This window comes from Carettochelys insculpta, chromosome 8 (assembly GCF_033958435.1).
Source record: "Carettochelys insculpta isolate YL-2023 chromosome 8, ASM3395843v1, whole genome shotgun sequence".
NCBI lineage: Eukaryota > Metazoa > Chordata > Testudines > Carettochelyidae > Carettochelys > Carettochelys insculpta.
Genome location: NC_134144.1, coordinates 10,885,140 through 10,898,896, shown reverse-complemented (window position 1 = coordinate 10,898,896; position 13,757 = coordinate 10,885,140). Strand labels below are relative to the sequence as shown.

General features: G+C 50.4%; 1 protein-coding gene across 4 annotated transcripts in view; it reads left to right on the top strand.

Moving 5' to 3' along the window:
* Positions 1-3,256: 3,256 nt before the first annotated feature.
* Positions 3,257-13,757, top strand: part of NRP2 (neuropilin 2) — a 129,775-nt gene continuing 119,274 nt past the window's right edge. For 2 of the 4 annotated variants that reach the window (XM_075001349.1, XM_075001348.1), the window contains exon 1: positions 3,257-3,844. In XM_075001349.1, coding sequence (XP_074857450.1) covers positions 3,772-3,844 — 73 coding nt within the window. In that variant the 5' untranslated portion in view covers positions 3,257-3,771. The remainder of the gene's footprint in view (positions 3,845-13,757) is intronic. The other 2 variants (XM_075001351.1, XM_075001350.1) reach the window with 1 other exon arrangement.

The window sequence follows — 13,757 nt, the reverse complement described above, 5'->3', positions numbered from 1 at the left end:
ACTATACCAGTGTTGCTCAGGGGTGTGGATTTACCACACCTGAGTGATGTGGTCGTACCAACCTAAATGTGTAGTGTAAATCAGGGCTCAGATGGAATTCAGAATTTTTAGTTCTGGTGGTTTTCAAGACACCTGCTCTTAAAACTGGTACTGGGCCCGGTGCTAACTGTCCGTACTGGCTCTCTGGACACTGTAATTACGATGGAGAGTCTGCACTGGATTGGGGTAAGACCGCAAGCTTTTTTGTGCCGTGATTTTTTAAGGTGAAATTGAAATGTACGCTAAAGTTTGGTAGGCTAAAGTCTTGCTAGAGCTCAGGGAGCAGACTCCAGGGGAAGCAGTCAAAGATGAAATAACAGTGTATCACATGGTTGTGGAATGAACTGAATTCTTCATGGAGCTATCATTGCCACAGATGGGATAATAGTATGTATGGGATGGGGAAGGGAATTTTTATTTTCCCAGTGTTGTTTAATTTGTACTATATAGGGCTGGCTGGAAGCGTAGGCAAAGGAAACAGTCCCTTGGATTCCCATGTAACAGAAGAACTGGATTCAACCTTCCAGCAGCAGATGGAAAGGAAACAATTTGCCCTCACATTTGCCCAGGGGCATAAGAAATTTTTGTCCTGACGTGACCCCATCTGACATTTTTTTCTGTCTCCTGCTTTGTCACGGAGTCTCATCAAAAGTCAAGCTAACCCTGGTATTGTCTTATCATTTTGATCATTTTGGCTATTCCTGATATTTACAGTCTCTGTGATAATGCAGTAATGATGTTTATTAAAGTCAGACAGCTTGGAACCCATAAGCTCATCCTAAAATACCAAAGTCCAGCCGAAGCGTTTCAAAAATTGTTAGCCTAAAGCTCTGTGTAAACATTTGTTTCATCTTGCTTTAAAAATAATTATTAGGCATAGATTCTCTGCTTCTTGTAACATTTGTGACCATGCTATCATCAGGACAAAAGCTTCTTCGCTGCCTCCTGTCTTAGCTTCTCCTCTTTTCCAGCTGGCTTCTTTCTGGATTTTGTTTGGTTCGTTTTCTTTGCACTAACAGTACCATTTTATTCTTAGCTAAAAATCCCATAAATTTTCATGTTTAATTCCAAGAAGTATTTACACATCAGCATGTGTAGTTATACTTTCAAAAATCTCATGATTAATTAATGCTTTCCCGATCATTATGAAAGCATGTATTTTATCATGTGATTATTTAACAGCCGGAGCGCTACTTTTTTTTTTTCTTTCATGGTATAGTGTAAAGAGGAATTAAGTTGTGGGTGTGTTTGGTTTGATTTAAATCAGGATGTAGGGTGAATGCAAGGATACAGTTATCTTTCTTTAAACACTGACCTAGCCTCAACTGTTGATCTGCTGCAGCATTGTAATGGATGCCTACTAACCTTTGGGCATTGTGGAGGATACATCAGAGCAGTCACTGCATTTTCATATGTCCACCTTTTTTTTTTAGCTGAAATTTGCCCTGCTTGCATGGCCACCAAGTTTGCATAAATTTTGGTGGTGCCCAGAATGGCTCCAAGTACAGCTGTCCAACCCATAGGATGAACTGGTTTGACTGCCCTGGGCCCCATGCTTCAGGGTTACGTCGCATCCAGAGTGGTCTAGGAGGTTAGTGGGGGATCTGGCTCTGGATGCAGTAAATGGGTCAGCGGTAGCCTGTTGCACTTTTCCCCACCCTGTTGTTTCCTGACATTGCTCAGCAAAGGGGCCGGGACCTATAACAAGGTGGGGCAGAGGCTTGGGGAAGGAGCAGAATAGGGACAGGGAGAGGTGGAGCAAGAATGGGGGTTTGGGGAAAGAAGTGCAGTGGGGGCAGGGTGGAACGAAGCAGGCTGGGGCCAGGTTACTTGTTGCTGCTGGCTCCAGGCCCACCACTAACCCCTAGGCCACCCTGGACCCCACGTCTCCCTGAAGTTTGGGACCTGGGGGAGTTGGTGGATCCAGGCTGACATTCTGGAATATTCGTGAATCATGGGCACCATGGGCTCATATCATTCACCGCCTAGGCCAACTTGGTCTCTGCTGGGAGGTCCCGTCCTATTTATTTTGCTGATATGCTTGAGCAAAACCCCTTGGGCCATTTGCAGAGTGGCGGATAGCTCCATCAATGGCCATTAGCCCTGATGCTCAGGGACGCAACCCCAGGCACCAGACATCCCTAAGCCGCTGACTGCCAGGGCTGCTGGAACAGTTTTTAGAGTGAGGGTGCTGACAGCTGTTAGACCCAGCTAGAAACTCTGTACAGAATAGCGCCCACTTCAAGGCAGGGGGTGCAGCATTCCTTCCAGCACCTGTGCCAGGGGCTGAATCGCTTGATAATTCCCGTTTGGGTTTTTCCCCACCTCACGCAATTGGCCGCAGCCACCTACAGGACGCGGTTTCCTGGGCTAAGGGGCCATTGATCTGAGGCACTATGGCCATTCTGAAGGTGTAGCTAATCTGCCTGTCAGCTCTGTCCTGCTACTGGGAGGCTGAGCAGGGGAGTGGGAGGGCTGGGTTAGATTGCTGGAGCAGTGGTTCTCACTGGAGGGGGGGGGGTAGGTGGAACTCTTCCAGAGGGCCCATTAACTGAGTGCTTCTCAGCTGTGGGGAGGGACAGTTGGAGAGTTTGAGCCTGGCCCTGCTGAACTCAGGGTTGTGAGCTCAGCCCCTGAGGGGGCCAGTTAGGGATCTGGGGCATATGGAGTTCAGGGCTGGTGATGCCTCCTGCTGTGACGGTCCCTTCCAGCTCCATGAGACAGGTGTATCTCCACCTCTAATCCTTTTAAGGAATTAAAAAGGGTCTTTACGTTAATCTGTTATTCCATATATCCTTTCTGCACACCCAGGAGTCCCAGGGCAAGTCCTCTAGGCAATTTCGTCCAACCCACCAGTTACTATTAAGTTGTTTAAACCCATGTCTTGCGATAGCAGATAAAAATGTCTGAAAACTGTCGGGACGTGGGACGCTGAAGCGTTTATATATGTGTAAAAAAGGTTGGGAAGCCCGGGGCTGGAGGCAGCCGCCAGGTGCACCACGGCCTGGGCTTTAGCGGTAGGCAACCCCCCCTCCCCGGCCTGCGTGGGCTCGGGGACGCGGCTGCCGAGCGGGCCGGAGCAGGCAGGCGCTGGGGCGCCACGTGCCAGGCGGTGCGGAGCGGGGAAGACAGAAGGGGCGGGCCCTGGGCGAGCGTGTAATGCGATAGCTCTGCCTCTCGGCTCTGACATGCAGGCGCGGCGGCCTGAAAAGGCTGCGAGGAGCCGGGCGGGAGGCACAGGCAGGCTCCCAGCGCCGCACGCCTGAACCGCTCCCGAGCGCCCGCGGCCCGAGCCAGCCCCAGGCACGCCCGGGGGCCGCCCCCTGCTCCCTCCCTCCACGCGCCGTGCTGCCAGCCTGCAGCCCCCCGCCCGGCCGCTGGCAGTGCGCTGCCCAGCGCGGCTCCCCGGGGATGGAGGCGCCTTCAAGGCAATGACCCGCGGCGGGCCCGTGGCGCTCACCCACGCGCGCGATTTGTTTGGTTTCCAATAGACTCCGCTGGGGGAAGCGGGGGAGGGGGGGCAGCCGCCACCGCCTCCCTCTCTCTGCATTGCCGGAGTTGCTGCTCTCCTGTGCCAGGGGCTGTTACGAGCCAGCGGAGGGGGAAGGCGGGGCGCCGTGCACGGAGGAGAAGCGAAAGCCGACTCGATCTCGGGAGCGGGGTGGATACCCGGCGGGACTCCCGGCGGCGGAGGAAAGCCCCTGGCAAAGGCCGACCCGGTTGCCCCTGGACATGGATACGTTACCGCTGCTTTGGGGATTGCTAGCTCTCTGCTCGGCTGGATCCGGAGCGCGGGGAGAAGCAGGTAAGAGCCACCGAAGTTCCTTCCTCCAGCCGTGCGCCCCCTTCCTGCGCCGCGGCTGAGCCGCGCTCTCCCGGCTGCACCGCTCGGCAGCGCCAGAGCCAGGACTCCTTCCCCGGCGCTGCAGACCCAACTTTTCGCTCCCTGGATGCAGTGTGGGTGTCTGTGTTTTGAAACACGCTCACGGCCTCGGGCTGCGCTCAGATGTCACAGATGGAATAAATCAAAAGGTTGTTTTTGTATTTAAAAAAAGAGGGAAAAAAACCCCAAAAAACTACAAAGCCTTCGCCTTCCAGTTTGCAGGAGATTTGCTCTCAGCGCTTATCTCCCGAGTCGGGTTCCCCCCTCCCCGCAACCCAGCCAGAAAGGCATAAATAATTTATAGCCTCTCGGTGGTAGGCAGCGTTTACCAAGTGTAATTAAATAAGGCTGGAATGGGCCAGGGAGGCAACCAACCTACTTTTGCATCTGCGGAAAAAGTTGGATACGTTGTAAGCGGGGGTGGCGTGTTTTAAAAACAAAACAAAACAAAACAAAACAACCCCGCGGGCTGAGCGAGTAGCTCGTTTTGTGTCTAACTAACAACGTGCACCGCTGGGTAGCAGCTCGGGATGTCTTCCCCCCACCCCGCCCCTTTCAGTGTCTGCGCTCGCAAGGAAGGAGAAGCTGGTGTATACGCGCGTTTATTGCATGAAACAAACAGTGGAGACCGCAGAGGTCTAAGGAGCCCTCTGAAGTGGTTAGAAACTTTTCTTGCGGGAACTTTGGCCCCCGCGCAGTTGCCAAAAGGGGAGTGAGCTGGAGGGTGGTGTTGAGAACTCGGAGGGAGATTTCCCTTCCCCCCACCCCGACCCTCTGTAGCTTCGCAGATAACGCGCAGCCCCGGAGCACCTGGCAGGCCAATACGGTCATTTATGGGGAACGCGCTTTCCCGGGTGAGACCCGCTTCCTCAGCTTCTGGGGGAGCCGGTCGGACTCCCGTGGACAATTAGACCCCTGCTAACGACACGCGTTGGCCTCCAAGGTGCTCCGCGGCTGCTCGCGCTTTGCGTTTTGGGAGCAGCAACAAAGAGCCTCCGCTCGGCTCGCAACCCCCTGTTGAATGGTCACAGCCGGGGACTCCATTCGCCAGGGAGTGAAGAAGTGCTGAGAAGAGAAATGAGGGGGGATGGAAATCCCCGGGAAAATAAGCACAACCCGCCCAGGGCCTGCCGTGCTCTCGGGGGGAACAGGGGCAGCTCCGGGAAGGTGCTGCTGAGGAGTGGAGAGGGGGAGGGCGGCGCACTGGGCTCGGCTGAGCCAGCACCCCCCGCTCCCCGCAGCCGCCCCCCGGGGCTCTGCGCAATGGAGATAATTGTCTGCTTGCGAGAGGAGCCGTCGGGACCGCCTGCTCGAAGGACCCTGCCCCTTGGGGTGGCCCTTGGAAACTCCCCTGCCGGGCTCAGCCGCTACGAACGGGGCGTAAGGGGGCTGGAGCTGCCACTGCCGCTGGACTCCGGGGCGGGGGTGCCCCCGGCGCTCTCAGAGCCGGGCAGAAATGCAGCGGGCCAGCTCCGAGACGCTTTCCCGGAGGGGGACGTGGGGCGCCTCCCTCGGCGGGGGCCGGCTCCTGCTGCCTGCCAGTCCCACGCGCTGCAGGATCGGGGCGCCGGTGGGCATTAGACTCCCCCCTCCACCCCCGCCGCCTGCCACGTCCCTCGCGAACCCCGTCTCCCCCCCCCCCCACCCCGCCAGCCGGGCGCGATCCTGCGCGTGGGCAGCGGGCGAGAAAGTTTTCAGTGGAACCCTCTAAGGGGGTGAGAGTCAAACCAGCTGGGGGGGGTGTCCCGCAAATCGGGGCCGCAGCTGCGAGGCGCCGGCGGGAGGAGGGGACCTGATTTGCCCCCCCCTTCCCCCCGCGGTCTCTGACCCACGGGCTGCTCCTGGGTGCCGCCCTCCGGTGTGGTCCTGGCACAAAGCCGGGTGGGGGGGGCATTGCATCGGAGCCCCCTCCGCTCCCGCCGGCGCTGGGCTCTGCAGTCAGCGGCACAGGCCTCTGCCCCACCCCCCACCCGCTACCGCTCGCGTGCGGACAGCCGCGCTCCTTCCCCCGGGGCTCCCTCTGCCGGGCCGGCGGCGCGGCGAGCGAGGGCGGGGTCGAGCCCGAGGGGCGCTTCCCGCACCCGCAGGCCAGCCGGGGCCGCCGCGTGCCTGGAGGCGACCTCCGCGCGCTGGCCCCGCCCTGTGCGCTCCGGGCTGTCCGCGCGCGTTTTGGGGGGGGGCACATCCCCGCTCCCCCCTCCCCCGCCGAGTCACAGCGAGACTCGCCCCACGAGCGGGCGATTGCAGCGGCAGACGCGCCGCGGATGTGGCTGCTTGTCCCACGTGAGGCCGCCGGGCTGGCGAACGCTTCCTCCCCGCCGCACGATCGGCCCCCCTTCCTAGGGGAGAGCTGGGGCTGGGCTGGGGCTCCCGTCGGGGCGTCGACGGGCCGTGCCAGAAGGAGCTAGATCATTAGCCCTAAGGACAGTTGCTTGGAGTTTCTTCTGCTTGCTATCGAATTAATATCCTTTTCCTGGGAATTTAGGGTGTCAGGGAAGGAGGATCTGACGGCCACAGCCCTGGGCACTAAAATGCCCCACCCGCTTGCTGCCCCTGGACAGCCAGAGCTGGCTCAGGCTTTTCCACGGCTCCCCAACCTGCTCCAGACAGAGCACTTCTGAGGGAGGCCATGTGGGAGTTCAGCCCTTGGCCTTTGGGAAGGGTCAGGCAATTAGGGAGGGTAATGATGTGTAGACATCTGTTGGCTAAGGAGCTGGACTCAGGGTGTGCAGAATGGATGTGCTGCAGGGAGCTCACAGGATTACAGAAGCATAAGGCACTTGTAGCGGGGCCTTGAATGATGCTCTTCAGCTCCAGAACTGTGGGTTTGTCAGCTGAATGGGATCTAGTGCTGATTATAGTAGTAGGTTCTTTCCCCTGTCTCTGGAGAAGCCACGAGAGGGCAAAAACAACACCCCGCACTAGAGACCCTCCCTACCAGAGACTCCCCCCTCCAACTGTAAGACCATCTAACTACGATCATCTGTACCACCAAGTAGCTCAAATGATGCCCTGGTGGGGATTTTAGAGATGTGCCCCGACTGACTGAGTTCATCCCATTCCTGCACATTTCTGTCAAAGCAGATTTATCCCTGGTGTTTCATAACCACACGCCTAAAAGAAGTCGTTGCCTTTGTTATGGCCAAGATGGCACTTCATGACAGTTATTTTTCTTTAAAAAGGTCCCAGGAAGAAATCGACAGGTCCTTCCTGCAAGTTCTGCCTTGCCTCTTGCCCCTACCTTGCATGTCAAATTAAAAAATAGGAAGACTTTCTTATCTGAGGGATTCAGTAGAATCTCTCTCTCTTGTGCCCGCACTGATGCTGGAATCTCTGGAAAGAGTTTTATCGCAGACTGAAGGGGGATGTGGTGGGGGACACCCTTGTTCAGCAAAACAAGTCAACAGATCGGTCTTTTCCCTGGGAATTTGAAATTACAGTGGTGTTCAGATTTACAGGAGTGATTGGAAAAACACTAGTTGACCACTAGGTGGGATGGGAGAGCTCTGAGACAAGGGGTTTGATCTGGTGGTCATAGCCTTTAAGGCCAAATCCTTCGTATTTTATTCAGATGGGATGTCACATTGACTGTTGGCCCATGGCACCCCTGCTGGGATAGATCCCTCCTGCTGACCTAAGTCTTGATGCTGTAATGCATTGAACAGATACAGGCTGGATTCCGTTAGGTGCTGTGTGCCCTCATGCCTTTGAGTGGCTACAGAATCAGGTTTCTAGAGGTGACGGATTCCCATTGTCCTTCTCTGGTGTTGTGCATTTTAATAAAATATTTGGGTGAGTGCTTTTCTCCTCCCCCCAGTACAGCCTCCAGTGCTGTTTGCATTTGCAATGAAGTTTTCATCCTGTTTGACATCAGAATATGTGTTGTCAAGGAAATGGTGGTGATATCAAAATACTGAAATATGACATCTGTCTGTAAATCAATAAGAGAAGATAATCTATGACAAGGTGCACCCCCTGATTTATATACAAATAATGTTAGTAATTAGCAAGTGGGAAGAAAAACATGTCAGAGGTGGATGGATTTATATTGGATGTCTGATTTATTTGAAAGCTTTCCCCATTATGAAAGTCCCTCTCTAAGTTCCCCCAAGGGAGGTAAATAGAGAGAGGAGAGATTTTTTTAAATAGACAATAATATGATAATCCACAAACTAAAAACCCATGCAGTCATTTTTACTGTAAGAGATAAACAGTGCAGCTGGCAAATTGTTTGTAGTCAAGCAATAACTATGTAGGGAGTGGGCTGAAGACCCTGAGGAGATAAATCTGATGTCTGGACGACTGTGTGTTCTCCATCTCCCCCCCCCCCGCCACAGCTAGTTGCAAAAGCAATCAAATAAGAAAGTAAAGGTTTTGAGTGACCCCGGTATGGAATGATTCAGATGATGTTTATGCAACTATGAGCAATGCTCACTTGTGAATACTTTCAAATATTTTCCTAAAAGATGGTATTTTTAGAAAGGACTTCTGTAATCTAGCAGAACCAACAACCTACTTGTATGCACACACGCGTGGGTGAAAACACACACACACACACACACACACATGGCTTTGCCTTTTAAAATCTTGTTGTGCTGTTAACTGAAATCTGACTGGAAGCAAGAGAGAGAGGGTTTTTAGGCTAGGAATCTGGCAGTTGCCAGGAGCTTCATTAAAACCTATCAGTGATGTACTCAGTGAGAGACTATAACCCATGTCAAGGGGGTACTTGTTTTTCTAACTTTTTTTCTGGCACAGAACTATCATTGTTGGTGGCGTCTCCTGTAGCTGGCAGACGTGCTTTTTCCCCAGAGGGCTCTAAGAGACACTTCCCATCTCCATTTCCCTGCTGCTCCTCCATGCGTTAGTCATTCTATGCTTAAGACACACAGGATAACAGGGCAAAAAGCAGTCAAGTAGTACTTTAAAGACAAGCAAAATAGTTTATTAGGTGAGCTTTCATGGGACAGACCCACTTCTTCAGACCATAGCCAGACCCTTAAATATTGAGTCTGTTCTGGTCTGGCTATGGTCTGAAGAAGTGGGTCTGTCCCACGAAAGCTCACCTAATAAACTATTTTGCTAGTCTTTAAAATGCTACTTGACTGCTTTTTGTTTTGATAGTGTATAGACTAGCACGGCTTCCTCTCTGTTACTAGGATAACAGGGGGGTTAGATGAGAAAGTTGGGTTTTGGGAGGCTGTGCCCATAGAAGGTGGCTCTCCCCTACTTCAGCAGTACGTGACTCTGCACCAGCTATTGGATTGGTTTCCTAAGCAGATCTGGTGCAGTTGAGTTCCAGGACACAGTGGCCTTGTATCACAGATAGCCTTAGAGGAGAAAGCATCCTTCACAGGGTTTAGGAAGCTGTCAGGTTCAGATAAGGCTGAGATCCTATCCTATGGGACCCTCGGTTGTATTAATAAGGAAAAATTAATTTTTAAGCACTGGGATGGCTGCCAAATTATGTGACCTCTGACAGACCAGCTGTGCTGTATAAATAACATCGTCTATCTCTGAACACCATGGCCCAATCAGAAGTTGAAATATTGAAGCAGGCTTTTAGCAGTGATGGTGGGGGCCAGTGCAGCAGTTTGAGAGAGAACTGCAAGCTGGTAAGCCGCCTTCTCTCATGAAGTGAAGTGGCAAAGGCAAGCCTCACATCTCGGGGTCTCCCTCTTAGGGTCTCTCCTCCAGAAAGCAGGGAAAGATGACAGAATGTACGCATGGGGAGTGTGAACAGCTCCTGTTTTCTCCTCCCCATACAAAGTCCCTTTGATACATTTCTCATTGTAACAAAGGGATAACTAGGTTAATTTCAAAATCCCTTTCCACCCTCTGGTTGAAACTGTGGCAGTGGCGTCTACACACCTCAGGGTACTGTTTTGCACTGTTTTGGGCTACCATAGCATGGTTTTAATCATACTCCCAATCAGAGTCCTCCTCCCATAAGTCACAGTCACATTAAAATATTAAAGGACCCTGTCATTCTCCAGAGTTTATCCCTGTACAGTGATGGACATAAGAAGTGACTTCAGTGGGAGTTGTGTCTAAAGGAGGGCTTCAGGAATTGGTCCAGATTGATCAGCCCATTCTTCTTCCCTTCAAGAACAAGGACTTATCCCAGTAAGACGTTATTCATACAAGCTGAATTCAATGGGGATGCCTTAAGGACCTGTAGGACTGGGTCCTGATCCTCGGAGTTAAACAAGAACTAGGAATTTTAAAAGATGCAGGTGACTTGCTGTCAGTTTGGCCTCATCTACAGATTTTGTTTTGGGACAAGGATTTTCCTTTGTGCCTGCAGTGGTTTTTTTTTTTTTAAATAGTCTCTTAGAGCTGTTCCTTTTCAAAGGGAGGTAGAGGAAGTGATTCATGTGTTGTGGGGAGGGATCGTGATGAAGAGTGCATTAGCTGGTGTGAAAAGAGAGCCCACATATTAACAGAGGGTGGACAACACTGGACGTTTTTCTCTGAATTGTGCCTTTCCCCTCTTGCCATGAAACATATTGGAAAAAATATTTGCTGATGCAAAGATATTGAAAAATAGGACCCAAAACTTGAACCACCTGTGTTTTGGGTCTTTTCCACTTAGCCCCTTAGGTAGGTGAGACAAAAGCGAGCTTGGTTCCAGACACCTTTCACTCTGATGGTTGAGAGCCTGTCTCTGAACCACGTGGGGTTTGGGTTATGGAATCCTAGCTACCGCTAACTGATAGGGTTAAGAGGCTTCTGTGCTGATCCTATTCGTTTTCACTTTGTTTGTGTTTCCTCGTAGAGAAGGGGTGAGCAAACTTTACACTTTTTGCCCCTGCAGTTAACAGGACCCCACACCCCTCGCCCCCTCCAACCTGTCTAATGTAATCCAAACCAATGGAAATTGCAGTTATGTTCATATGAATCCCCCCGTCCCCTTTAACGCGTGTAAGAAACTAAGTATGTAGAATGTAAAAACTTTATTGGTATAAAATGTGAATACACAGACGTAAAAACAGGAACATGATTTCAGCGTTTTAATGAGATGGATGAGCCTGAGACCCAGCAGCCGATTGTGCTGTGCCCCCCTTTGGACATTTCATGCCCCTCCCAAGGGGGCTTGCCCCCCACTTTGTGCAGTGCTGGCTTAGAGGAGTCCCTCAGAATTCTTTCTCCCCAGGGTGGAGAGGGACAGCGAGAGATGTAAAGTGAATTCCACACACCTGCCACACCCACCCTTGCTCAAGTCTCTTCCTTCCTCCTGTCTGACCACTGAACGTTTGCTCAGCAGGAAACAATGTATTTAAGGCATTTTCCAGAATGTGTAATAACGTCTGCTGTGGTATTAAGGCTTAACAGTCACTTAGTTTGAGAGAGCCATCAAAATGACAAAACAGCTTTTGCCTAGCAAGGTTCTTAAATAATACCATCCCCTCCTGTGGCTCCGTAAAAGAACCGTGATCTAATTCAGAAGAGTCGGGGAGGACTACAGCAGTGGCATCTTCTCCAGTGGGTCAGTGTGTATTAGCGTGCCTGTGGGACAGCCTTGCACCTACTGCTCAGTGTAAATCCGTGTAACTTAGTAGCTTCAGCAGGCCCACTCATACGGTTCCTTCTTGGAGAGACAGGCCCCACAGAGGGGAAAAAGGGAACTGCAGTTGACTGGCTTGGAATTGCAACAGTAATTGCTTAGAGACAGAAGAAAATAAGACAGGTGACCCTTGAAGGTGTTGTGGAGATGGGGGCTATAAGGGTAACATGCAGGTTCTCCTTCTTAGCATTATAATAATAATAATTTCAGATTTATGTAACATCTATCATTGAAAGAGATCAGAGCTCTTTATTGCAAATTCATGGTCCCTTCCTTCATTCATGATGCTCAATTGCCTCTTAATTTTTTTCCACCATCCCCAAACTAGCCTTTTGCAGCAGGAGGCTGATCAGATTTATTTTGCTTAGTACATGTTCTGTCACAGAAGCACAGTGAAGGGGGGAATACAGGAGCTGGGTTCAACGTCTAGTGCTGCCATTTGACCTCAGGCGAGTCATGTCACTGCTGTGGGCCTCAGTTTCCCCAACTGTAAAATAGAGGTTCTGATCTCTCCTGTGAGTGGCGTTCTTTGATCTACACGTGCAAATTCCTTTGTGGGTGCTATGTATCACTCTGAAATGGTAGTAGTCTTTTTTCCAATTTCAGGTGCTTGGAATTATAATACAATAGCAAGTGAAAACAGCTACTGTTCCTCATTGATTTGAAAGTTGTAATGTTGTTTGTTCCCCCACAAAAATGACTATTGGAGCAGACATGAAATGTAATTCCAAAGCTATCACCAATGGCTCCAGAATTACATTTGCAGTAAAGCCCAGAAAAGAGTAGACATAAATATAAACTAACACTATTAGACCAGTTGCTTTATTGGAATTGCATTTGTTTATGATATCAGATGACAAATAACAAAATTAGTGCAGGTGGCATCATGTTGTGAAATGGCTATGATGTGAAATCGCATCAAAGTTCTCATTTCATTTTAAAAAAATGCTATTTTTAAAGACTGTGGGTCACATCCTCAGCGGCCGTAAATCAAGCTGGCGCCTTTGATTTGCACCACCTGAGGTTCTGGCCCTGTGATTTTCAGGGAAGAGTTTCTAGTTGTCCCAGCATAAGGTTTCTATTTTAAGTTCCCTCCTGGGGTCAGGAAGCAAGGTAGAGTGCAAAGATTGGAAATCTTTTTGTTTGTCACCTTTAAAAAATGAATATGATTTTTTCCTTGTAAAAGTTCACAGGGTACAGTTGCATTTGATTGGTTTCCAGGAATTCACTGTTCACTGCTGTCCAGTGCTAGGAAGAAAATATATTGTATCCCTTCCCAGTTGCCTTAGGAAGTGGTCAAACGGCTGCATTCCAAGCTGATGGATTGCCTCATTTCTTTTTTGTTTAAGCCCAGACAGACTTTTTATGAGGCAGTCTCGTGACAGGCTGAAGTCACTTTGAATAAAACAAAATCCCAGTTCAGATCACAGACCTAGTCCTTAAAATCAGCTTAGCTGTGGCTCTCCTATGAAATGTATTTTAATTCTGGAGGGACTCGGATAGTACGGCATCTGGGGAACTTCCCATTTTATAAAATCCCCCAAAGTTTGTGCATGTGCTTAATCACTTTGTGATAATCTTACAGAAGGTGCCATATAGCTAAGTACATAGGTTTGCATGTTCGTGTATATCTTTATCTATTAAGTTGTTCAGGAAGCCTTTGAAACTTTATCCCACAGCAGAAATCAAACCATTATGACACCTCAGTGAAATATGAGCTCAGCTATTGGGGCTAAAATAACTAACCCTATTAACTTTCCCCTGTGCTGTGTGTCTTTCTGTGACAGGTCAGTAAGCAGTGTTTAAATCACGGATGTCACATGTACTGTTTGATCCCTGTTCATGTTTCTAGATTGGAAGCTCTTTGGGGTGAGGTTTTTATCATATGGTAGTGGCTCAGATAGCACTGTGGTGGGGGACCGCATAAAAACCTAGATAGAGACTTCTAAAGTACCGTGGAGGGTTTAATAATCCTATATCCACCAGGTCAGCAGAACACTAGTTTTTTCCTATCTAGGCCCTATTCAGCAAAGGACTTCTTTAAGCCATTTGACTCTAGCAGGACTTAAGTACATGCTTAAGTGCACTGGTGAATGGGGATAGTTTGCTGAATTGAAGCTCCAGGTCTGATCCTGGGAGGTGCTGAGTACCCTCAAATTTCATTCATTTCACGGGGAAGTGAAGGCAGTCTGCTCTTCACAAGAGCCACGTATGCCATGGCAGTTACTTAACTGTAAGCGAACACGTCCTAGCATGAAAAAGTTGCCT